At 42.3% G+C, this 26,557-nt stretch overlaps 1 protein-coding gene across 1 annotated transcript in view; it reads right to left on the bottom strand.

Moving 5' to 3' along the window:
* Positions 1-26,557, bottom strand: part of LOC112106846 (cadherin-13) — a 743,971-nt gene that overhangs the window by 39,989 nt on the left and 677,425 nt on the right. Inside the window, exon 11 of the mRNA XM_024200308.1 lies at positions 4,177-4,319. Coding sequence (XP_024056076.1) covers positions 4,177-4,319 — 143 coding nt within the window. The remainder of the gene's footprint in view (positions 1-4,176; positions 4,320-26,557) is intronic.

The raw sequence follows: 26,557 nt of genomic DNA, 5'->3' as shown, positions 1-26,557 counted from the left end.
TTACAACTGGAAGAAATCCTTTCACACTTAACCAAATTTTCTCTTCAGATAAAGCTATAATGTTGAAGAAGAATATCACCAAGATATCTGACATAACTATTAATTCTTTTTTTCCTGCAGTGAGAATGGCAGCCATAGCTCCATCTACTAACGTCCGGTTGTTAAGAGCATCTTTGTGGTGGGCTGAAGAGAAGCGATGCAGATGGAGGTGTGGCTGACCGGTTTATGCACAGAACTGCCAATGAGAAATTCCTGAGTTATATTCCCAGTTTGCGACACACTCTATTTTACAGATTGGGAAAAGTGCCCTTGTACTAGTCATTTGTATTGTCAAATGACCTCAATCTAGTGCCCACTGGATTCAATGGGAGATTTTCTATTGACTTCAATGGGCACTGCTAAGAAGGGCAAAACAAAACAAACCTATCTCTGTGGATTTGATTCCTGTCATTGTGAATTTGATTCCCATTTCACCCCACCTTCTTATCCATAATTTACACAACAGATAGTGAAAGAACGTGCTGGAATAACTGTAACACATTCTGTAGCTAAATATATCCCAGGCAGTGTGGCTAGCAATGGGAATGTTTAGGCTTCTCACCCCTTTATTGTATGACTAACTCTGACATGCAGCATATTAAGGTCAGGCTTGAGGACTCCAATTCTGGAGTCAAAGCACTACAACTGCCTTCTAACTGAATGCCTTAGTCATTAGTTTTTAATAAGGAAAAAAAACAAACTTACTAGAGACTGAATAGCTGTAACCCAGGTTTATTAAACTCCAACACTATTAAAATCAGAGGAAAAATCTACAGGTGCCTTCCCAAGGCATGTATTCAATTTCTCAGACTTATTTTTATGAGCTTAAGTTTATGACTTAAGGCAAAGTCTGCAGCAGTTCAAGCTTCCCCAAGTGGCTCAAACTTGACTTGGAGGTGAGAAGATAGTTCAAGTTCCACCCAATACTTAGTCAAAGCTAGAATTAAACAGATGCTACTTTTTAGGCCATATCAATCACAGAATAAAGAGCCCTATGATGTGTTATTAATAGATAGAGAACATGTTTGCATTGGCCAAGACCAAATCCACATTTAATGAAGATCAAATAAATATCTGCTCTTTTTTCCTGGCTAGTGGCCACATATGATGGCTGGAGAAAAAACCTACAGTGTGTGCCAGAACACAGCCTTTGAATAAAAGACTCTGTGGTTGAGTGTCTTTTGCCTCCCCTCTCTCCTTGCTCCAAGACCCTTGGTCACATGCATAATTTGAACTGGCTGAAATAACACTGTTTTCAATTTACCACCCAATCTGTTTGGACCACTTTTAATCTTCCAAGAACAGCCACTATCACACATCATTCTAACCTTATTCACTGAGTTAAACTAGAATATATTCAGTAAACTGAAAAAATGACCTTTCCCTTTGGAGTTTATGGATACTGCAGCTCTCAAAAAGAATGTATGCAGGGTATTTTCATTTGATTTTCATTCAGTTAATTTAACCTTCTTTTAAAGTCCTGGAAGAATTTTATATTCATTTTAGATTATTCTACCACCAAGCTACATATATTATTTAGCTGTAGGAAATGTAATAAACCTTTTCAAACTGGGCATTAAAGTTAACTGACGAGAAAAATCGAGCAGAATCCAGCATGGCTGGTTAGCACTTTTTGGTGACCCATCAGTAGGGGAAGGAGGGGAGTAGGATGTGCCTTACTTTGCTTGGAGGTGCAAATAATGTCAAAGTTGATTGACTACCATGTTAACAGTACCTTAGAACTACTTCAGATAGACACATAACAGACTTCCTTAATGATGTGCTGCCATTGAATATGGCTTCCCAAGTACACTGAGAAAGTTCTTTGTACCAGCCCTCTGTGAAACCTGCTCCTCTTGTTTTTCTGAGCAGTGCACAGATGCCTTTCCCTCTTCTTGTCCATCTGTTCTGCCCAATATCTGGCAAAGAATCCTGGCAGCAGTGAGCTGAGATTCTCCGGTCAGAATGCATGTTGTCATGGAGGTATTCAGGTGCTTCATAGCTGGGTGACCTCGCTCTGTACTGAGGTGCCCAATTCCAACTGCCTCCTAGCATCTCTTATTACCTGTACCTGTTTGAATGATGCTACAGATGACGTTAACTACAAAAAACAACAACTGTGCTGCGGTCTGTACAATTCCTTTTGCATACAGCCATGATGCTCAGATACTGTGACATGAGAACCTACATACTTGTAGAACAGGAAAAAACAATCACTCTGACTGTGCCTGCACTGGCGGGTGACTGCACCTGAAAATATTCAAATGTTTTGCTCCCTCATTTCTCTCTCTCTCTCTGATAATTGGTGGTACAATTTCCCCCTGCTCCTGCATACAATTCTAAGCCCCTGCTTCCTGACTCTTGAGTGTCTACAGCTTTGCCCTTGATGCAGACACAGTGGCAAAATGAGGACAGACACATGGATGGATTTTTAAGAAGCAGGCCGCAACTGCTATTAAATTTAAATAGAGGGGAGGGGCATTACCCACCCATCATCCATACTCTCCTATACCAGGCATTTAATTGGTTCCAGTTTGGGGGTTACAGGGCTCTTACCATATGGCCCCCACTCCAGGTTAAATCCTGGGAACTGAGGAATGCTGGCCAATCAGAACCCCTCCCCTCCAATTGTGAATGAAAGAGACTTCAAGGGGAGAGGGAAGGAGCTATCTGGTGTCTTCCTCCCTTGCTAAAGGGCTGTTCCCATTCACTGCTGGCCCCAACAAGCTCCCCTACCGACTGAAAATTAAGCCATAAGTAATTTGATCCCAGTTTTCCTGTTGGCTCAATGTACGATTACAAGGGGTCTCCGGTATCCATCTCCCACTTATCTGTCGTTTAGTATCAACAGAGGACTGTGTTCTGATTCGCATCAGTCCCGATCCACATATCCATCGCTTCACCTTTTGCGTGGCTTTTCTTTGGGTGCTTCCCCTTGTATTCAGGAGGTGCTGGGAGGGTGGGGGAGGAGCAGGAACGGGGTGCGCTCAGAGGAAGAGGCAGATCTGGGTGGGAAGAGGCGGGGCAGGGTGGAGAGGGGGTGGGCCACTATTTCTTATCGGGAAAAATTCACCGGTATCCGTCGTTTCAGTATCCATTGCCCTTTTCAAGAGCACAACCCTGACATATACTGGGGACCCCCTGTATCTTTCTGATGCTATTATAATTAAGATACATTTGTGAAAAATGATTAGCCAGCAAACAAAGGTAAAGGGGTAGGTTTAGTGCCACATTTCTTCTATGGACATTACACTAAGAAAGAAACACATTTATGAATATACAAGTAAATCACATCTGCAGAGGCTTCTGTTTTCTTTTTGCATTGAAGGAGATGATTCCCTTTTCTTGTCCGACCTAGCAAACATTTCCTGAGCCAAGTCATGTGATTCAAAAAATGTGAAATTACCCTCCTAAAAAGAACATTTTACAATTCATCACCAGGGCTAAAGCAACTGCAGCTGTGGGAAAGGGTTAGCATATTAGCTGTTATATTACGTACAAAGGCTTTCTTTATTTTGTGCTTTCAGCTCTGGAGATTTGCAGGAATGTTCAGGCTTTTCTCTACATTTTTATGTGCTACAAAAGTCACTTGTAGTGAATTTTTGCAACGTACTTTAATTTAGATTATGCTCGACAGAAGAAACTTTAATACACATAATATTTAAAAATATTGCATTTTAACAAGGGGTTTTAATTATGCTTTTATTGTCACTGTCATTATGTGTTAAATAGGATGGAATTCACCATATCCAGGATGAGTTTGTTATTGGTGCCTTAGGCTTAACAACAGCTCAAATATTATGAAGAAATTAACTCTGATAAAGATGATTTATTACTACCCAAGTACATTCATCACATGCATTGTTTACTATTAGCAGTGAGGGCTCTGTAGGATTAAATGTCTCTAGCCTAGCCCCCAAACCTATGCCAGTCTAAGTTTGAAGTCTAACTTCCTCCCCACTTACTTTTTGTCTCTATTTGTCTACAAATATCTTAGACACTTAGGTGCCGATTTAGCAAATTACTTAAGCCTGTGCTTAACTTTATGCATGTGCTTTTTTGAAAAGTGGCCTTCAAGGGGAAAAAAAAATCAAATACATTTTCAATCCAGTAATGTTATCAGCAACCCTTACTCACCACTGTCAATTGCCAGAAACAGTGCTGTATAGACGTTGTTGTGGACATAGGGTGATTCACGATCCAGGAAAGCAGTGGTGAAAATGGTACCATTTGTAGGATTAATTTCCAGCCATCCTGCTGGATCCTTGTAAACAGAATACCTAGGCAAAAAGATAAAAGCCATCAACTGATCACATATCTAAACTTGAACTGATTATGTTATTACAAAAGGAGAGCCCTTTGCACGGACTGCCTTGCTTAGGAGAATCTCTTAAGCACTTTCACAAACAGTTTCTTAAGCCTCACGACACTCCTTTGAAATAGGTGATTATAATCAGACTCATTTTACAGATGGAGGAACAGACAGAGAGAGGCGAAGGCCAACATTTTCAAACATAGAGTTAGGCACCTAAATCAATATTTAAAACACAGGCAACCTGGTTCTCATGGGTGCTGACCGCCTTCTGCTGTCTATCTGAGGACTTTAATACTACTGTCCATCACTGTAGTATCAGACTGCTTTCCACATACAACCAATAGCAATAGTGAAGCCTGGAGTGAACTTCATCGAGTCGCTAGCACTGTTCCCTTTTCAGAGTCAGAACTCTGTGGGGGGATAGTGCTTATTTTGTTGTTGTCTTTTTCTTGGGTATTTTGGATTTTATTTTATTGGTTGCTAAGGGGTTTGGGATTAGAAGGGAATTACAAGGGTGTTTTAAATGCCATTCTTATAGTGGAAAGGATTTTTTGAAGAGCAAGGTTTTGCAGTGTTTCCCAAAGATGGTCAGATGCTGGATCTGCTTGGTCTCCTCGAAATGTTTGTTCCATATCCAGCTTACCCCCCCCCCCGCCGCCATCCAAGGATACTTTGTCTTCAGCTCTCACATGCTTCCTTCTGGGCTTTGTGATCTGCATTGTTCTGCTTCCACAGACTTCAAGCTCCAGGTGCTCAGACTCTGAACAATCAGGCCACTTCCAGAGTCACTTAAATATGGATATAAACCGTTGCCTTCTGGGAGCCCTGATACCTACTCCACTACTGTAGACTATGCTTCTTCCTTATCATGATCATTTAGGTTCTGATCCTGGAAAGACTTAGGCCAGTGCTTAACTTTATACACTATGAGAAGCATAATTGAAGTCAAATTAAATGTATAACTCTTCGTAGGATCAGGGCCTAATTCTGTATGCAGTTAAATATATTGAAATAATCTAACCATAATGAGTTGAAATAACGGACACAAGTTTCCTTTTTAATTAAATATTTTAATGCCTCAAGTCTCCAATTGAAGTGCCTATTGCACAATCAATATGCACGTTAACGAGAGGCTTATCTGCTTGAAATGGATTGCTTTATAGGTCATAACTGTCAGCAAGTCTACCATCGGTATTCTGAATCACTATCAATTGACATGAAGCCTGTTTATTGTTTTATGAGTATCAGTGAAAAACCAGGAGTTTAGAGTGGCCTCCATTTAAAAGGTGCACTAGGCAGATATTGCTGCCAAAAACCATCCACCCACTGAGGGAAACAATCAAAATCAGTGGATTGTCAAGAAGAAAATAGTGCCAGAAAAGAAAAAAATAAATGAATTGAGGGTCAGCAACGTAAAGAAGCGAGCACACTGAATGCTGATTTCAGAGGCTTGCCTTGTTTCATGTAGCTGAGACATTCTATTTATTTCAGGTACTTATATGGAAACCATTACCACAGCATTTGAGCACCTCACAATCTTTAAACATATTTATCGCCACAGTGAAATCCATTAACTTCAACTGACTTTGGACCAGGCAAAGGGCTCAGAATAAATCCTATTAAAGTCAATGGAAAGATCATAATTTACTTTCACAAGAGATGGATCATGCCCTAAATTCTGTCTTCCCAGCCTATACGAGTAAGGCCAGATTCTAATCTCATTTACCCCTGGTCAGCTCCATTAGCAACAGGGAAAGTGGTTCTCATTTGCACTGGTGTAAGTGAGATCTGACTCAAACCTTTATTCTGATGGCACAGGAAATTGAATTTGCTTTTTGATCTCCAGCTCCCAGCCCTACTAAGCTGTAGCCTGATCCTACTCCCATTGAAGTCAACACATTTTCACCCTTGACTTCTCTTGGAGCAGAGTGAGTCCAGGAGGGAAAATGCAAACAAAGAAATGGAAGCAAACACTAATGAACAGTGAGTGGTACAGTCTATCAAACGTGTATGCACTTCCACTTTAATAACCATTTAAACATTAATCAATAGTTGAGCTTTATCTCCCATAAAAATGAGTTGCTAGAATAGTAACAAGACTGATAATTATTTCATTGTACTCCTTTGTTTTCTCTTTTATTGTTGTTTTTATAACATTGCAACAAAGGTATGAACCAAAATATATATATATGGAACCACGGCAGTCTACACAATTCCCAGTCTATTGTAAGGCAGCAAAGTCTCAATTAACCTTGAAACAATTTAAGGAGATTCAACACTTTTAAAGTAATGAGAATTTAAAATGGATTATATTATCTTCCCTGATTGCTCTACAAAGCACTGTTGAATGTACAAATAAAAAAAAAAAAAGAATTGTATAACCCGTGATTTGGCTCAGGATATTGTAAAAGCAGTACTTTGTCTTTCCCACCAGATTTTTTACATATTGTACGAGTATACTGCGGTATAGTTCAGATGATTGTTCTTTGTTCCTTTTTCAAAGTGAGGGTTCTACTACCAAAAGGCTTAAAATAGACACTCATTAAGAAAAGCATTATATAAAACCATAAAAATACAGAATACAAAGACTGACTTTCTCCCCATCTACTGACTTCAAGGGGACCCGCTGGGCATTCAACAGTTTTGAAAATCATGCCATATATTTAGGTGCCTAAGTGTGGGCTTAGCAGCCTAACTTTAATCACCGAATTTTGTAAGTTAGAGGCATGCGGACACATTTACTCACCTACATATAAATGTAGGCCCATATTCCATGCTGTGTCAAAGACCTGATTGCAGCTTGTTCTGGGGCAGTTCTACATCAGCACTAGTGAAACTTAGAGCAGCCTCAGTTTGTTCTAATCTGTGCCAGCAGACTGTGCCCCCCCAGGCATGTTTGTCAATGGGGATCACCAGAGTATACCCTGTTTGGCTGTGCCTCGTCTCCTAGTGACACGCCCCTCTATGCCAAGAGCTGTGGGGAAGTGGGAAAGAAGCCAGCTACACCACCTCCCTTAGCTGGGAAATCCTCAGCTGAGAAGGGCTTCGTGGTTTATGGCATCACTGGAGAGGTGTAGCAGGGTTACAGCATGGGAGAGAATCTGACTTAATATGTCTGTGTGATGGGGTGCCTGCCCCACACTGGGCTCTAAGGGGTTAATAGAGCCCTTGGGAGGCTGCGTAGGAGGCAGCCAATCAGAGGGGGGCTGCGAGGAGTAGCCAATCAGGGCCAGGCTGGCCCATAAAAGAAAGGCTGCAGAACAGAGCAGCTTCAGTCACTCCCTGGAGCTTGAGGAGGGAGGTGCACTGGCTGCAGGGCCGGTGCAACCACTAGGTGGACTAGGCGGCCGCTTAGGGCGCCAAGTGGTTGGGGGCGCCAAAAAGCAGTGCCCAAACGTTTTTTTTAAACAGCAGAGCACAAGGCTGCCGCTGCTCCCCGGCTCCAGAGGGGCTGCCCGCGGCATAGCCAGTTCCTCCCCCCGGGGGAGCAGCCGGCGGCGGAGTGGAGAAGGGGAGGGTGTAGCGTTAGCAGCTGCGCCTTCTTCCTCGTGCTGTGGGCCGAGCTGGGCTCCCCACCAACCCCGGGATTCTCAGCGGTGACGGCAGCAAGCTCGGGCTGCCTGTGCCGCTGCTGAGAGCCCCGGGGGCGGCGGGGAGCCTTGCTCGGCCCGGGGAAGAAGGTGCAGCTGCCCTCTGCTCTTCGGGCGGAGAAGCTGGGTCGCAGGGAGCCGCACCGGCCCGCAGAGCACCGGGGGGTGGGCAGGTCCAGTCCCTGGCCTAGGGAATGGTGTATGTGGGAGCAACCCCTCCCCCAGCCAGTGCCACCCCCTCCAACACCCACCAACGAGCTACCTTCTCCCCTGTGCACCCCCCACCCCAACAACCCACCCTGTTCTGCCACTTTTGCCTCTGGGCAACCTCCACCCAGCAATCCCCTCCCCAGCCACCACGGTCACCTTCACCCCTGCATCAACCTCGGAACCCCCCCCCTCCACCTGCCATCCCCCTACCCCTCCCTTGTGCAAACCCCTCTGTGCCACCTTCACCCCCCTGCAACAACCCTGGGCACAGACACCCCCCCGTCTGCCAGCCCCTTGCAACAACCCCCTCCTGCCCACTCCTCCCTTGTGCCACTCCCTCCCTGCCACTGCACCCCCTGCAACGAGCCCCTTTTGCCTCTTCAATCTCTTCCCTGCCACTACACCCCCGCCCCCTCCACCTCTTGGCCACCTCCACCCCCTGGAACAATCCCATGCACCCCCCTCTCTGCCACCTTCCCCCTGGAAGAGCCCCCATACAACCCCCCTCTTTGCAGCCCCCCCATGCCCTCTGCACTTTGTGAACATCTGGGCCCCTGGGGGGAACTTGGCCGTAGGAAGGTGGGGGCTGGACATTGGAGGGGGGGCGCAAGGTGGAAGTTTCGCCTAGGGCGCAAAATATCCTTGCACCGGCCCTGACTGGCTGCCTCACAGGCTGAAGGCAGCAAGCACCCTGGACAGAGAAGTGCTGTAGGCAGAGACCCAGGGAGCTAAAGGCAGCTCCTGGCAGGCTGAAGGGGTCTGCAGGCTGAAGCAAGGGCAAAGTGAGCGCTGCGGCTGCAGGGAAGTGGCCCAGGGAAATCTACCAAGGAATCAGAGGGGGCGCCCCAAGCAGTGGCCATCAACAGGGTCCCTGGGCCGGGACCTGGAGTAGAGGGTGGGCCTAGGTTCCCCCTCTGCCCCCACTCGCCACTGAGGAAGTGGCTGGACTAAGTGACTGTGACAGTCCCCTAGAAGGGGGGGGGCACAGAGTGCAGCACAGCCAGAGGGCTGTGTCATGAAAAGAATGCCGCACTCCTAGGAGTAACGTGGGTCCTGGGAGCAGAAGTGACGGCGGCAAGATGCCACCAGCAGAGGGCGCACCGGCTAGCAGAGCTGATCCCCGGGACATCCAGCAGGGGGCGCCACGGTGGTGAGTCCCACCCGCCCACAAGGTGCAATTGGCTTACATGGCTAAAAAAAACAAGTTAAAATATTTGAACTGGCTTCATCTTTAAAGCAGTGTGGGTGTATGTATGTGTATTTATATACATATTTTCTGGGAAATATTTGAAGTCTTCCAAAGAACATCTCCTGAGGATGTTTAGCACACACACATAATGTCTGTGGCTGGCAGCCGATTAGTGGGGAAGATCATTATACAGAACAGTGGAGACAATATGGACATGGAAATCTAATCAGTGCCACGACCCTGCACTTGCCACATAAAGAATTTCATAGCTAGCAGTGAAATAGCCAAGGGGTTACAGAAGAGCAGCCAGGTATCTAGGCACAGACCCAGATACTGCTGCTGGCAAACCATTCCAGAGCTTGGTAGCTGCCAGACACATCCCATGTGAGTCGAGGGGTCTTGGCTTTTATGACTGAACAGAATGAGAAGGAAGGCAAAATGAAGCATATTGAGCACCACCAGTGACAGAAGACGGCCGTGCCAAATGAGCACTGAACTAACATATGTGTGCCAATTCGATGTTGCAGTTCTTTTGCTATGGTACATTTGAGGTTAGCAATCTAAATAAGCATGCTGGGATATGCCTTTCTCTGTTACAGGAATCTGAAGTTACAACAGAGGTTACTCAGATTGTATTGCACAAAGACTGTATAACCAACAACATGCAACGGCTGTGAAGACACTGGAACAAGTATTGCAGTCTTGGGTAGCAAAATATCAGTCTGGCTGTGCAATTCAGCTCTACTATGACAGCATGTTCCTGAAGAGCTGGGGAATTTAGGCCCTGAAGCCCAGATTTTTAAAGGTATTTAGGTGTTGCTGTGTTCAGCATTGCAATGCATAACTGATTTAGAAGCCTAAATCTCATTTTCAAAAGTGATTTAGGCTCTTAGGAGCTTAAATCCCAACTGTCAATGAGATTTGGGCCCATAGGTGCCTAAATCCCTTTAAAATATGATTTATGCTCCTAAATCACTTGGGCATTGCAATGCTGAGCGCTGCAATGCTTAAATACCTTTAAAAATCTGGGCATGAGCTCACAATATGATGGGCTGGAATGGACCTGTGGCATTCTCTAATGGGGAGGAATGACGATCTAGTGCTTAAGTCACTGGACTGAGACTCCAAACATTTGGGTTCAATTCCTGGCTTCACCACAGATTTCCTGTATGACATGAGCCATTTCATCTACACTGAGTCTCAGTTTCCAATCTGTAAAATGGGGAGATTAATCCCTACCTTGAAAAGGTGTTGCAAGGATAAAATCTATAAATGACTGAGAGACATTTAGATATTACAATGATGAGGGCCACAAATGTACCTATATAGATAGAATAAGGCAGAGCTAAAGACCCCCTGTTCTTTTAAGTTTCTTCTGAAGCGTCTACAACATTATAAAGTAACAATGATGCAAAATGGAAACATAATCTAGAAAATCACAAACGAATCACACAATATTTTAACAATAGCCTTTCATTGTTAGTACAAACTGAATTTGCCCCTGAAAGTATAGGGGCAGAAGTGCATGTGCATTCATCCAATTAGGTAACAGAACACATCCATGTGACTTATGTAAGCAATCAGCTAGTCAATAATGAATCACACTGAGGTAGGGTGACCAGATGTCCTGATTTTTGGGTCTTTTTTAAATATAGGCTCCTATTACCCCCGACTCTCGTCCCGATTTTTCACATTTGCTGTCTGGTGACCCTACACTAAGGGTAAATAATGGAAAAGATGCAGTCACACTGATCTCAGGCCTGAGAAAAGCATTTTGGGTCAGATTTTTAAAGTTAAAAATGCAGATAGGTCCATAGTGGGAGTTTCAGAGGCACCCAAGTGCCCATGGGAGTTTTAAACACCTTTAAAATCTGTCCCTTTATAAAAAATAAGACTAAACACAGTTGGGTTAAATTTTCATTATTTTCCAGACATGTGATTACTGGTTCTAAAAGTGCCGACCATGGGTAAAAGGCATTTTTGCAAGAAATGTCACAAAGAAGTCTATTCACACATTAGATTTCCACACTACATTTTCTGCCTTTAGGGGTGAAATCTGGCTCACTGAAGTCAATGGCAAAATTACCATTGACTTTAATGGGCCCAGGATTTTATCTTAGAAGTTCACTAAGTGTTCACCTTTTGGGGGGCTTATCCAAACATCTTGCGGCTTCACCCATAGTTCGGTGAAATTCTGAAACAACTGTGTCTGTCCTCATCCCTGCTAGGCCTATATTACATAAAGGCAGCTTCAGAAATTCTTCTATGAACTTTTCATGAACTGTTCAAGTAAAAGGACCAGTGGGGAATGTAACTCCATATTTTCTGTGCTTAAGAATTCAGCATGAAAAGTTCCTTTTGTCCTTGAATGAAACATTCTCTAAACATGGATATTATATGATCCTTGAACCACACCAATATACATTTCATACTATTAGATGAAGTACCCTCAAACAAGAGAGCACAACTGCCTCTGAGAAATGCCTGTGGACATGTAAAAGGGACAAGTGTGGTAATTATAACAGAGAGATATTTGTTCCTCACATTTGAAAAAATGCAAATAGGTCAAGACAATGAATAAAAGATTAAATGTTTGGGCTGAAATGATAACTAATGTACATTGCGTTTCATGTGCTTTACCTTTGGGTTGCATAACCTAGAGCTTTTAAAATCGTAAGCTGTATGCCATCGTATTCTCTGCTTCCCACTGTGCCATCGATAGCATTAGTCTGTGCTGTTTACTGTTGGTAGTAGGTAGTCTTCTATCAGCAGTATAGTAGCCCTCAGTGTCCTGCAGCTAGTTCTAGATTTTCTAGAAGGTTCAGGGATGAGCAAATACGGTACAAGGAATAATTTATATGGTATTTCTGCCGCCCACAGAATAACTGTGAATAGATAGCAAGTTAAATGAATTTCTTTGCTATCCAAAAGAATTTGACAAATTATTTTGCAACTTTTGTTTCTTTTTAAACTGGTCAGCAAATATTTGCTGTTTGATCTGTGTTGGCCAATGGTGACCAGTTATATAAGTTACATTGCACTTTTTCTGCTATCTGATTGGATGAAGGCACAAGCACTTCTGCCTGAATATGGTCTTAGATTGTAAGCTTTTTAGGGCAGAGACTGTCATTTGCTCTGTATTTGTACACTGCCTTGCACTAAGAGGTACTACAATTTAAGTCAGTGGTTGGCAACCTGCAGCCACGGGCTGGATGCGGCCCATCAGGGTAATCAGATTGTGGGCCACGAGACATTTTGCTGACATTGACCATCCACAGGCACAGCCCCCTGCAGCTCCCAGTGACCGCAGTTTGCCTTTCCCGGCCAATGGGAGCTGTGGGAAGCGGTGGCCAGCACACCCCTGTGGCCCACTGCTTCCCGCGAACCGCAGCCATTGGGAGCTGCAGGAGGCTGTGCCTGCGGACGGTCAATGTCAGCAAAATGTCTCGTGGCCCGCAATCAGATTACTTTGATGGGCCGCATGCGGCACGCGGGTTGCCCACCATTGACCTAAATGATAATAACAACAATAGTTTTACATGAGAATTTGGCTTTTTATAATTCATCTTACATGAAGTTTTGACATTTGCACCTGTAAAATATGATTGTCAAAAAGTTTGTGGAAAACAGGGATGGTTGGAAAATTTCAATGAATAAATGGAAACAGTTTCTCCCTCTTTTCCAGCAAGCTTTGGTGAATAAAGTGAACGTGTTTAAAAATATGAGTGAATAGACCAGTTGTATCGCATTACATGCCCAGATGTAAAGCCCCTGTAGTTTAATTCTCTATTGCAGTCCTTTAACTCCATACCTTGTCTGTGCCATACAGTTCACTAGCACAGCCGATTCTTGGTCCCTCAGTTTAGTATGATGCAGAGTGTGTGCTATACTAGTAGAGACGACACAATACTACCGTAACAATAATTGAATTCTCCATTTCAACAGAAATATTAGTGATGAAATAGGGAAGCCACTGATAAGACCTGTATTGTAACTTTATCACATTAGTCGACAGGATACTACTAGTAAGCAGTTCTGGGGAAAATCAGTAATCCAAAAGGGCTTTCATATTGCCTTTCAAAACCACTGCCTGATGTGCCTTCCCATTAGGATACATAAAAGCCATAAAACCCCTAAGAAATAAAAAAGGGAATATATATATATATATATACTTTTTTCTTTATAACTCCTGAACAGCTCCATCTTTTATTCCTACATCCATACAGCAGGATGTTTTTACATCCTCCCCTATGGACTGAACTCAGAGGCTGGTAGCTTGCTGTTAAGTTTGATAATGCTTGGATATAAATCTGCATGTGACCACTATGGTGTTTCATACCCTGTTGCCTACCTCTTTCAGTACTCAGTGATGTTGCTCTGTAGTCAGAAAAAGTGTGTGAATGCCAACTGCTGGACTCTGATACAGCTTGTTTTCTCTGCTTCACTTTTCCATGCCTGCATTGGTCCCTTTTCTTTAAATGAGCACACGTAGTGGGAGCCGCAGTATTGTCAGAACTATCTAATTATATATTATGCTGTGTAATCTGATGACAATCATTTGAGGATAATTTATACTCTGCTATTGCTTAGGCTGTTTGCTAAGTACATGTCTGTGTGTGCAATAATTCCAAATTGAGTCTTTTTTCATAATTTATTAGCAATTCAAATAAAATTTGTCCGAAACAACAATACAATGTCAACAGTTAAGTGGCCATATGTTAGCAGAAATGAGGACAAAAATTGCATCAATATTGCCCTTTGTGCATTTACGTATAACACTGCTGTCAGCAACTGGACATGCACTGCTGACCTGCACTGGTTAAACCCAATAACCCAAATTTCTTTCAACAACACTCCTTCACCCCATCATACTTTACGGGCCTCGTGCTTTTTTGATGTGCTCACGGATGAATGTGGCAAAGGCAGATTTCGCTGTATTTATAGATATATTGGCTACTCAGTGTACTGTTTGTACCAAATTCATGGACTTCATACAACACAACCGACTTAGTTACTAGTTAAATCACATACCCATGAGACATTTGGAGAACTGAAACTAAAATTTGGGTGTCCTTAAGCTCCATACACACAGCCTTCTTCCGCTGGAGCTAATGGAGATCTCTTCTGGGTGGCAGTAGTGGTAGGCCATTATCCACCTTGTAGGCCAACCACTGGAGGGGACACCATTACAAGTACACACACAAAACCGGTAGATTGCATTATGTCTTTAACTACACAGTGTGCTCCATTTCAACCATGTAACATAAACCATATGAGAAAGCATTTAGATGACATGCAAGGGATGACAAGCAATCAGAAAATTTCACTTTATGGATGAAACTCAGATCAATTGCTTCAGCACACAACGTTAATGAGTCAAAGCTTAGGCATGTTTTCTACTTGGCCCCAAAATCACAGTTCAAGTTAGGTTACCACGAGGAGTAGTAATGGCAAACATACTGGCATCCTTTTTAAAGCTTGTGCATATGGTCTACTGCATAAAAGAACCACCACCTGGATTACCGATCCCTGAAGTCCGTAGGAGCTTTACTGTATAAATCTGAGCTTGTGATTTTTATGATAGTGTGACCCGGGGGATCATAAGACCCACTTGGAAACTTCACAGTATCTGGGATTTTTGACAGGAGCCTTTACATTCCATCATGTCAAAGCCCTCTTACAGGCATTTAAATTTGTGAATCAGTGGCAAGATTCTGCTGCTCCAAAAAAAGCAATTACAGCCCATCATGCTCATACATCTTTAAGTGCTTACACATGAAGCTTGGGTGCTAACTTCTTTCAACACATCTTTCATAAGAAATTTTATGTCTGAATGGTAACCAATTTTCTCAATAAAATATCCTACTTGCTTGTTGTTGTTTATTTAATTACATATTACGAGGAGGTTCGAGAAATAGCAATCCCACATATTCTCACCAATTTTCCTTACCCTTCTTGGCTAACTTTGAAACCTGGATCACAATAATACAATCCTTCAGCCAAGGAATTCTACATGCATGTTATTTCTGCTTGGATGCTGGCTGGGGAGAAGAAGGTTCTTCTTTCCCCAGCATCTTCTAGTCCAGGGCTGGGCAAACTTTTTGGCCCGAGGGCCACATCGGGGAATAGAAATTGTATGGCGGGCCATGAATGCTCAGAAAATTGGGGTTGGGGTGCAGGAGCGGGTGCGGACTCTGGGGTGGGTCTGGAGATGAGGAATTTGGGGTGTAGGAGGGTGCTCTGGGATGGGACCGAGGGGTTTGGAGGGCGGGAGGGGGATCAGGGCTGGTGCAGGGGTTCCAGAAGGGGTGCAGGTTCCTGCTGGGGGTGTGGGGTTCTGGGGTGGGGCTGGGGATGAGAGGTTTGGGGTGCAGGAGGGTGCTCCAGGCTGGGATCGAGGAGTTGGAGAGCAGAAGGCGGATGAGGGCTGGGGCAGGGGGTTGGGGAGAGGCTCAGGGGGTGCAGGCTCTGAGCAGCATTTACCTCAAGTGGCTCCCGGAAGCAGTGGCATGTCCTTTCTCCGGCTCCTACATGGAGGGGCGGCCAGACAGCTCTGCGCGCTGCCCCGTCTGCAGGCACTGCCCCTGCAGCTCCCATTGGAGTGTGTAGGAGCCGGAGCGGGGCCGAGCTGCATAGTGCGGCTCCGACCCTGCACCCCAGCCAGAGCGGGGCCAAGCTGCGTGGTGCTTCTCGCAGGCCGGCTTAAAATGGCTTGCAGGCCAGCTTAAAATTGCCCGCGGGCCATAGTTTGCCCACCCCTGTTCTAGTCTATTGACCAAGCTCAGGACACAACTTGAACCCCTCATTTGGTTAAAAACACCAATAATCACCCTCAGCAGCCTTCAGAATATGCTGTTAAAAAGCCATGTTTGAATTACAGAAAGGAAGAAAAATCTTTGCTTCATTATATTTGCACTCTTCTCATATTTGACTTATGTTGTTCAGGTGGGGAACTAAGAGTGGTGGACATGCTTTTTTAATTAAATGTTTGACGATACAAAATGCATAAGTATGTATTTGGATGGAAATGCTGTTACCAAAGCAGTGATTATATGCTACCTGTGCTGCAGGCCATAAAACACCTCCTGTAGTGCACACAGATTCTGAAGAGACAAGCTCAAGCTGTCATGCTCTGGTGGATTCTTTGTTAAACCCATAGCCTTAAAATGTAATTAGGAAATTTAACCTAAATACACTATACTTTAATAAGAACAAATATACTGGTAACAACAACAAAAAGCTTACTTAAATTGCCCTTTCTGGCTACCAAGGGACAATGTTGAGAGTGGCACTGTGTTAGTTGAATTTATAAATTGACTGGAGCATAATTGCATTATAGGTACAATATAAATTGTATCATGCTGATATTGCTTTTGGAACAGAGTGTGCTTTCGAGCCACAGGCCCGCGTTGAATAGAATAGAGTACCCTCTGAGGAGTGCTGGGAAGCATTCAACAGGACGTACAACCATCCTGGACCCCTGGTTTGCCAGGGGAGATCACACTTCGCTTAGGAGGGTACAGCAAGTGTTCACCTGTGTGGCCTGCCAGCTCTGCAATCATGGATCAGGACCACACTTTACTAGGGGCAGTATAAATACAGAATGACAAGATGATCCTTGGCCCTTAGATTTAGACACCTTGCTTCCACTTTTTCCTTTGAAAATCTCCTCTTTAGCCACCATTCCTGCTTGAGGCAGAAGGAACGGAAAATATAGATTAAAAACAAAAATCTGATCAATACCACATAGATTCATGTGCCTCGTGCCATGCTTTCCTGCTAGTATTTGTCAAGGCCGTGATAACAAGGGTCACAGGTAAACTGGTTGAAAAATGGATAAATAATTTCATAAAAATATTTGAAATTTTGAAGTTGTTTCTGTTTTGCAGGATGCAAAATGGAACAATCCTTTTTAAAAAGAAAAATAAATAAAACACAGTGCTAACCAAATTCTGAAATAAAATTAAAAAAACCTAGACATCACTCCTGTTTCTGAATTCAAGGACAAGGAAACAGGGGAAAAAACAAAAATCTGAAATTATGAATATTTTTCAGGTTTCAAAAACAAAAAGATAATTTTGGCTCAAATTCGACAAAAAGAAAAATGGTGTTTATTTTTGAAATTTCAAGTAAAAATGGGGGGGGGGGGGGAAATCAAAATGACATTTTCCAACCAAAATTTCATTTTTGACAAAATCAGTTTTTGGCAGGAAAAAATTCAAAGATTTTTGACCAGCCCTAATCACAAGGAAAATGTTCGATACCTCTCTTGTCAAACTGATATATGAATAATACTGAGTCTTTCCGAAACCCCCTCTTATGGCCCTCAAACAACCTCCCCCTCCCCCGAACCTTGTCAAGCTCATCAGAAGCAAGCTCCCCACAGACCAGGACCCACCACCTCAAAGCGGCACCAGACCCTGCCAGAACAATAGATGCAAAACCTGCAGCCCTATCTCCACTGCTACAATGATCAATACGTCCTACAACATCACTGGGTCCTACACGCGCCTATAACAACATGCGGGGTACCTCGTCAGTGCATTAAATGCCCTAATAACAATGACATGGCAAAACCAGACAATCACTACACTCTCAAATGAACTCACAAAGAAAAATGATAAAAGACAATACTACCATGTCACCCATGGGCGAACCCTTTTCACAAAATGATCACTTTATATCTGACCTCTCGGTCCTCATAGGAAACCTGCACAACACCTTCAAAAGATGAGCCTGGGAGCTTAAATTCATAACTTTGCTAGACCCTAAAAACTATGGTCTTAAAAAAGATGATGGATTTATGGCTTATTACAACAATCTGTAACCCATTTACTCTCAATTTTTGTCCTTTTACTGCAGGGGTGTTAATGGGCCACTTCACAGTCATTGGTCTACTATGTGTTAACTATTTATGCTAAACAACCTGTTCCACTTGGTATTTAGTTGTGACACTCTGAGTACCTTTCCCAGACCTGAAGAACTCTGTGTGGCTCAAAAGTTTGTCTCTTTTATCAACAGAAGCTGGTCTGATAAAGATATTACCTCACCCATTTTACCTCCTTATAAAACAGACACTTCTTTTATGCAGAACAGATGGGATTATAAAATTTGAGGACTGTGATTAGGAATTCAAACCACTGTGGTAGCTGTCCTAACACAGGGTTCCCACTGGCTTAAATGGTCTTTATTGCCAATGACAGATCAATAATATTCACCCAATATTTGCTCCATGCTTCTCATGAATGAGAGTGAACCAGGTACATCAATTATACACAGCTAGAGTGACCAGACAGCAAGTGTGAAAAATCAGGACAGAGGGTGGGGGGTAATAGGAGCCTATATAAGAAAAAGACCCCCAAATCAAGACTATCCCTATATAATCGGGGCATCTGGTCACCCTATACACAGCATAATGAAAAAAACATGTTAACACTGTTCTATATCATGCACTATAAGGGAAATTGGTCACTTTGCTTATAAGTGCATTACTTTTGGTGCTAAGGTGCCAGACGTGAACTGCTGTGCTGATCCCTCTGCTTGCATGGAGCAGTTTGCAGGCTTGGAGCTGACCTGGCTGCAGACACCTATTCTGTTCCTTTTGCATACAGATTCTGGGGACATCTTTTATTATGCTTGACATCATGCCATTAAAGTGGGGACATTTATTTGTTAGAGATTTACGATACTTGTCAGGTTAATGATTTAGAAAGCTAGCCTTCATCACAATGCTATATAATATGATCAAAACACAGCCTTCCCCCCCCCCCCCAAAGTCAAAATTCAGCTTGCCAGCCCCTTGCTACTGAAAAATACAAGTCACTAATTAATTGCTTGTGTGCAGAAATAAGAAGGATAATAACTGATAAACTTCAGGGAAGAAACTGAAAAGTCATTGCATGAAATAGCTGCTAAGCAGAATAACAACATTGACTAATCAAATTAAAATAATAAAGTTGTACTCATCAGGTTGTTGAAGAATGTTATAATAGTGCAAAATATTTTATATTAGCTTTATTATATGGTTTTCCAAAAGTTTCTACATTCCAAAATGTAATTTACATTTTGAAGTAATTAGGGCTGTGGTTAAATAGGCCCAGAGGCTGTGATGATTTGTATTATTCCTACAGCCAAAGAATAATACATCGTATCTGGGAATAACACACTAGCATAATCAGGATGTTACTGTTGGAAGATTTGCCGACGTATGCAAATCAGTAAAAATGTTTTAACTGTAGCAATTGTGTGTCAGAAGCTAATCAACACCAGAAGAGCTGGAGGTGCTTTTATGAAGCACTTAGAGGAGGTTCTGGCTGTAAAACTCAAACTTCTGCACATGCCAATTATTTATATCCATCCTTCCAGCTGGATCAGTTTTTCCTGCTACCTGTCCATTTGCTGGTTTTCCCATTCCTTTAGTCAGGAGCCATGCAGTCTTCAAAGATAGAGGAGTTTGGATAAGAGTCTAGCAGATTCACAGCTAGTCACTACAAAATAAATAATAAATGACAAATTCTAGGATTGAAAAGGGCGTTATTTTTTTTTTCCAGGAGGCAGGCAGAAAATAAATGAGAAGCGGCACACGACTGCAAAGTATTGTTCCATTTGGATCAATAGAACTTCAGCAGATCAGCAGCACTTACTGCTAGAAATCCAGTTGGCACCAGCATGAGATCCCTAAATTCTACCGCGGTCCCTTAGAAGGTCCAATCCTGCTTCCACTGAAGTCAATGGCAAAATTTCCATTAACCTCAAGAACAGAATCAGAGAGGCAAGAAGATTAGAAGGGAATTAATATATTTTTATGAGTCCATTTAGGAGATGAAAGGGTAACTACTAAATGTAAATAATCATTTAAGTGCAATTTGTGGATTGGGATATACATTATAATGCATATTTGAGATCTGTGCAATATGGTCTTCTTTCAGTAAAGATTAGGTGAAGTTAATACATGGTCCACACACACTTGGGGCATTTTTTTTCATTTGTTCCAGGCTTGCATTTTCCCTTTTATGTTATTTACCACTGCCCTTTTTGCCACAGAACTTTTCAAAATAATTACAGTCCATCATACATTTCGGAGACAAGGAAACTATTTTATCTTAGAGATTGGTGAGTAACTACTTGATACACTGATAAAAAAAATCAAGTTTATAGCTATTCTAGATCTTTCCCCCCTACTGTCAGAGAAGCAAACAAAATTGAGGACAACATTTTAAAAAGCAGTTCCTGAGGATTTAGCTGAATTATTTCCTCTGACACTAAATGGAGTCTTGTGGCTTACATGAGTGCCACTTTAACAATTAACTTGAGATGTTCTTCGAGAGGTTAAGAACATTAGTGAATGAAACAAATGAGAAAGAAAGTGAAGTTTAAATCCCGTGAACACTTTCACAGCATACATAGGCAGAATCACTGGTATTGCGTCCTCCAGATACTCTCAAGTTTCTTGGCATTCAGAAGTATTAAGGGCCTGATTTTCCTCCACCTTGCATCTTGGATAGTCATTCATTTCCATGAGAAGTGGATGTAAAATCCTACCAAATGTACAAAAGATAGTACTGAAACTAAGACTATTAAACATGAATGAAGTCAAACCCAACTTTTTATTGCTTTATATGCTCTGAGTGTTACATGGGAAGCAAAATAATTTACCAGAAGTCTGAACTACTGTTACTCATAGGAAGAAAATTGTCTCAAAGAGAAGTACAAATTATGATGTATATAACTGCAAAAGGTGTAGAGATGATGCCCCTTACAATTTTTAAACGAGATCAGGGGGAAATGGGAAGTTATTTCAGCTTCTTAATACCAAATACAAGTGTTTACATAGAGTGCACCCATCTGTTGAAGTATGAAACATGCAAAAAAGAGAATGAATTATAAAAGAGGTAGGAGAGTGAATGAAAGGAGAAAAGTCTATTAACTAAATGGTTGCATTCCAAAAAAACAAAACAAAAAACCCCTAAATCTTATAAATTTTTAATTGTGAACTGAAAGGGACTGTTAGCAGCGCTGAATGCAAACTGGTGAACATTACCTAAAATCACAGAGACCTTGGAAACTATAAGAAAGCAGCATTCATTTAGCAGTCCCATGAAGTCTATCAAAAACCGGGATCATATCCAGGACAAGAGAAAATATTCACAAAATGGACCTTTCTTAGAAAGCATGTGATGGAATCACAACCTCTGTCCCCCACACCAGCAGAAGACATTAGTTAAAGCTACAAAAGAGATCCTATAGAGGTAATCTATGCTCAGTCTGTCAATTCAAGGTCAGCAAAGATGAAGTGAAGAAGTTCTTGAGAATGAAGAGTGAGCAGCTGAGGGCCAAACATGATTAAACTTGGATAAAGCAGAAACTACAGTTATCCCTTGAAGAGGAAATATGTTTGAAGCATCAGCCATGAATGATCAGTGTTTGACAACAGACAAGGACAACCAGAGTGATTATTGCCTACAGAAGGGATATCATAACAACCAGTGAAACCTCCATTTTCTATAAAGCTACTGCAGTTTGCTCCAAGGGCTAAATAAAGTATTTCAAGCTATTCCAGATAACTTGGAATTCCTAGATGATTCCATTAGACTTTTCTTAAGGAGGAAATACAATTTTAGGAATGCAATCAGCAATCTGAGCAAATAAATAAATGAATAAATATATATTTACTTATTTCAGTGAACCAGCACAAACACTTCGTTGTATTCACCTATTTTTCCTTGGCTTCGCAGACAAAAGAACAAGAATCAACAACAACAAAAAGCAACTGTAGAAAGCACAGAACTTGACGCACAAAAAGTAATAACTGAAAAGAAAAGTCTGTAAAGAAACTGATGTTGCCAAAAATTGTAATAGAACTAGTTTCCAATGCTGACTGAACTGGAATACTACTAAGTTGTCTGAACTGACAAGGGACTCATTTGTAGGAATCAGTTATATATAAGGGAAACAGATAATAAAGCTGGAGGAGGTGGAATAGGTATGCTATTCTCTTGATTTAGAAAAAGGTTCTACATAGCTCAGTTTTTCATTTATAGATGCCATGTAGGTGAATGCAACACATTAAGATGTAACACTAAGAATGCATCTGTGGCATGCCCCATTCCAGCTTGGTTCGCTGTTCTAATACTGAATTCAGTGGGAGTAGGTCCCTGATTGGTGGTCTGAAAAGAACCAAAACCCAAAACACTTGAAACCTGCTCATTGTGTGACTATAAAAAGTTTACATATGATATATGGCTGGTGGAATTTCCCCCCAAGTTATATGTTTTTGTTAAATGCTGAAAGGCACAATTCTGGAACCAATGTCTATAATGGCATTTTTATGTGTTGGTGCTACTCAGGCCCATGCCTGCAAAGTTCCAAGTTAGAATCCAAACTTTCCCAAAGCATAAGGGGAACATTGGTTCGGAGTTATGTAGAAATAGGTACACAAGTTGTGAAGTTTGGATTCGCCAAAGTTTAGTGCACAGGCAGGGGCAGGGTGGTGGTGGGTTTGTGGAGGTGGAGAGTGGAGCGTGTTAGCTTATATCTGGAGACTCTGGCCTTCACTTGTGTGTGTACACATTCTTGCCCTGCAAAAGTATATTCACTTGCAGGGGATGGGGTTTACATGCACAAAATCTATTTGTCCACTTGGGATATGTGCATGGCGATTCTGTCACCTACCCTCATAGTGGATGGACTATCACCTGCTGGCATAAGTGTTAGTGCTGGAAAAGTGTGCATGCCGGTGCGTGGTACATGGACATTAGTGCTGGGTTGATGTCCTAATAAAAAACAGGCCCCAATATTTAAATTCATATCATTTGTGTGTGTGTGTGTGTTCTCAGCCTTGATTATCTTCTGGCACACAAATATGATAAAGTGGATTTCATGTCATCACTACACAAAAGGTGCAGGCCAAGTTTTCTGATGTTTGATTAATGGCCTGGCTTTATCCAGAGGAGTTGGTAATTTTCAAAGGGCTTCATGAATAAGTGGAAAGACAGCAAATGTATAAGATTGTTTCCATAGAAATAGATTCACTATCGTGCCAACTCTTGAAAATACGTGCCAGCAATTAAGATCGTTTTTGGTTCTATTTGTTCATTTATTTTAAATTGTATTATTGGGGATTTTTAGCAGCAATACTCATGCTAGCTCTCCTTTTCTCTAAAATGACTTCCAGTTTCTTCAGAATGATGCATGACTGCCCAATGCACCCTTTAAAAGCATCAAGGGAATGAGAAAATCTGGTGGAAAACAAAGCCATCTTGATGCACTTCAGCATTTATGTAGCCCTGAGGAATACATTCTATCTCTGTAGCCAGCGATAACAGAAGGTAAGAGTAGGTGAGAAATTCAGTAAGACATGCTGACATGATGATATATGGTTCTAGAAAAACCTCACACCAGAATTTAGTCCAAAAATATAACAAAAATGGAAAAATGTTCATTTGTATCTGATAACAAAAAGTGGGGAATACACAATGGAAGAAGCTGAATTATAGGTACTCATTTTGGGGATATTGTGCACCATATAGGCTGCACTTCTTGTGCCATAGACATCCAATGCTTGTTTTAACTAACTCTCTTCTCCTTTTTCTTATTGTGACGATAAGTAGGCAAAATCTATCAGATGTTTAGTTGACCAAGTCCATCCCAACATTCTGTACAGAAAACTGCAGTAGGCTTCTATTCTAAATATCGTAAGTGCCCAAGTGTATAATGTCCTGCCATATCTTTTCTCTGACTTTAGACTAGTTGTCTTTGTTTGTCTAACTATCTTTTTTGGTGATGAAAATTGAAAAGGCAAATGTGATTTACCAATTCTGATCTGGGTGAGATTTCAAGATATTCAGACAATTCATGCATTCCCTAAAAGACAAGCACTTACCTACTTACCTGACTGGCCCTTATCACCTTTCAAGTTTGAGTGTGACTATGTTTTAGATGTTTTATTTATGTTATCAAGTCTAGTTTGTTATATTTGTTATTGCTTGCTGTGCGGGAAAGATTGCTATTTCTGATTCTGCTGTCCCTTTTGGGCCTGTAGGAAAATTAAATATGGCTTCCCAGAAGTTGAACAAAAGTAGTAAGGGACAGATTTCTACTGGCAGTTACCTTGGTATAAATTTAGAGTGACGTCCATTACTTTGCTGGTTTATATACAAACTGAATTTGATACTGCATGTTTAAATATTAACGAAGAAGAATACTAATATAATTCAATTTCTGTTAGATTTGCCAATTTGTAATGCGGCTCAAGCTTTACCCATGGTGTGGTTGAGAAAATGCTGCTTTGTATATTCCACAGCTATATGATTCTATGATAATATACAGACATTTCTGAACAAAAAAATGTGTTTTTTCAAAGAAAAAGGACAGAGTATTTTCACAAAGCAAATGATCCTTCTTTGCAAGTGAGTGGGTACTAAAGACTTTAAGCACTGGAATAAATTGCCTAGGGAGGTTGTGGAATCTCCATCATTGGAGATTTTTAAGAGCAAGTTAGACAAACACCTGTCAGGAATGGTCTAGATCAGGGGTCGGCAACGTTTGGCACGTGGCTCGCCAGGGTAAGCACCCTAGCGGGCCGGGCCAGTTTATTTACCTGCCGACTCGGCAGGTTCAGCCGATCGTGGCCCCCACTCGCCGCAGTTCGCCGTCCTGGGCCAATGGGGGTGGCGGGAAGCGGCGCGGGACGAGGGATGTGCTGGCTGCGGCTTCCCGCCGCCCCCCTTTGCCCGGGACGGCGAACCGCAGCCAGTGGGGGCCACGATCGGCCGAACCTGCCGCGTCAGCAGGTAAATAAACTGGCCCGGCCTGCTAGGGTGCTTACCCTGGCGAGCCGCGTGCTGAACGTTGCCAACCCCTGGTCTAGATAATTAGTCCTGCCACGAGTGCAGGAGACTGGATTAGATGACCTCTGGAGGTCCCTTCCAGTTCTATGATTCTAGCATCCTTCTAGCAGTTACAAAGTTTGAGAGTGTCTCTCTTGTTAGCTTAAGTACACTGTGCAGTAATGAATAGAGATAGGCTATCTCCGTCGTGATGCCTACAAGAAATTAACAAAGCACTGACAGCTGAGTTGAAGGGGGTGAATGGCAATATTTGACACTAAGTTTATTTCTCTCTCTCTCGATATATATATATAATTGCAAGCATATATTAGTATGCTACATACAAATGTACTATGTTAACAGAACATAGCAAAATCAGGCACTCAGATGATAGGAAATGAATGAATTAAGACTGCCTGTTCAACTTTAATTTGTCACCTTTCTGCATGTGCCTTATGAAACAAGGTGAAATCCTGGTCCTATTTGAGTCAATTGCACAACTCCCATTGACTTCTATGGGGTTAGGATTTCACACAGTCTTTAATTACAGGACCTCATATTATTTATTTCACATGAACCCTGCCTCATTCAGTACACAGGATATATCGTCCTCACTGAATGGGTGACTATTCAATTCTATTTTTTTATCCTCATCATTAAATGTCCAGCCTTGTTTACTGCACATTAAACCCAGCACTGAATACAAAATTATTAATTTCCCCATGGGCTTTTCTATTCTGGTCTGAACATAGTACCTGATTGCTTCACTAACATTAATGAATTTATGCTCACAACACCCCTGTGAGGTGAAGGGATGTTATTATCCATGTTTTATACATGAACAACTGAGGCACCAAGACATTAAGGGCAAAGCTGTCAAAAGTGCCCGCTATTTTTAGGTACGCAACTCAAGGGTACGTCTTCACTACCTGCCGTATCGACGGGTAGCGATCGATTTATCGGGGATCGATATATCGCGTCTTAACAAGACGCGATATATCGATCCCCGAACGCGCTCCCCGTCGACTCCGGAACTCCACCGGAGCGAGCGGCGGTAGCGGAGTCGATGGGGGAGCCGCAGCCGTCGATCCCGCGCTGTGTGGACCCCAGGTAAGTCGATCTAAGATACTTCGACTTCAGCTACGTTATTCACGTAGCTGAAGTTGCGTATCTTAGATCGATCCCTCCTCCAGAGTAGACCAGCCCCAAGACACCTAGGGCCTGAGTTTTCAGAGTATGTAGTATTTTTCTAGCACTTTATATCTTCAAAGCACAGTTACAATTGCAAGATCCACCTCAATCCTGCCATTTTCTAACTTTTGAGTGCTTGACTTTGCAACTTTAATGTTATTCTGAACATTTTTAATGCAATTTGTTTGATTTTTTT

The sequence above is a fragment of the Terrapene carolina genome, unplaced genomic scaffold (genome assembly GCF_002925995.2).
Source record: "Terrapene carolina triunguis isolate 2854851 unplaced genomic scaffold, T_m_triunguis-2.0 Scaffold33891, whole genome shotgun sequence".
Lineage (NCBI taxonomy): Eukaryota > Metazoa > Chordata > Testudines > Emydidae > Terrapene > Terrapene triunguis.
Note: the sequence above shows the minus strand (reverse complement) of the source record. Positions and strands in the feature narration are given on the sequence as shown.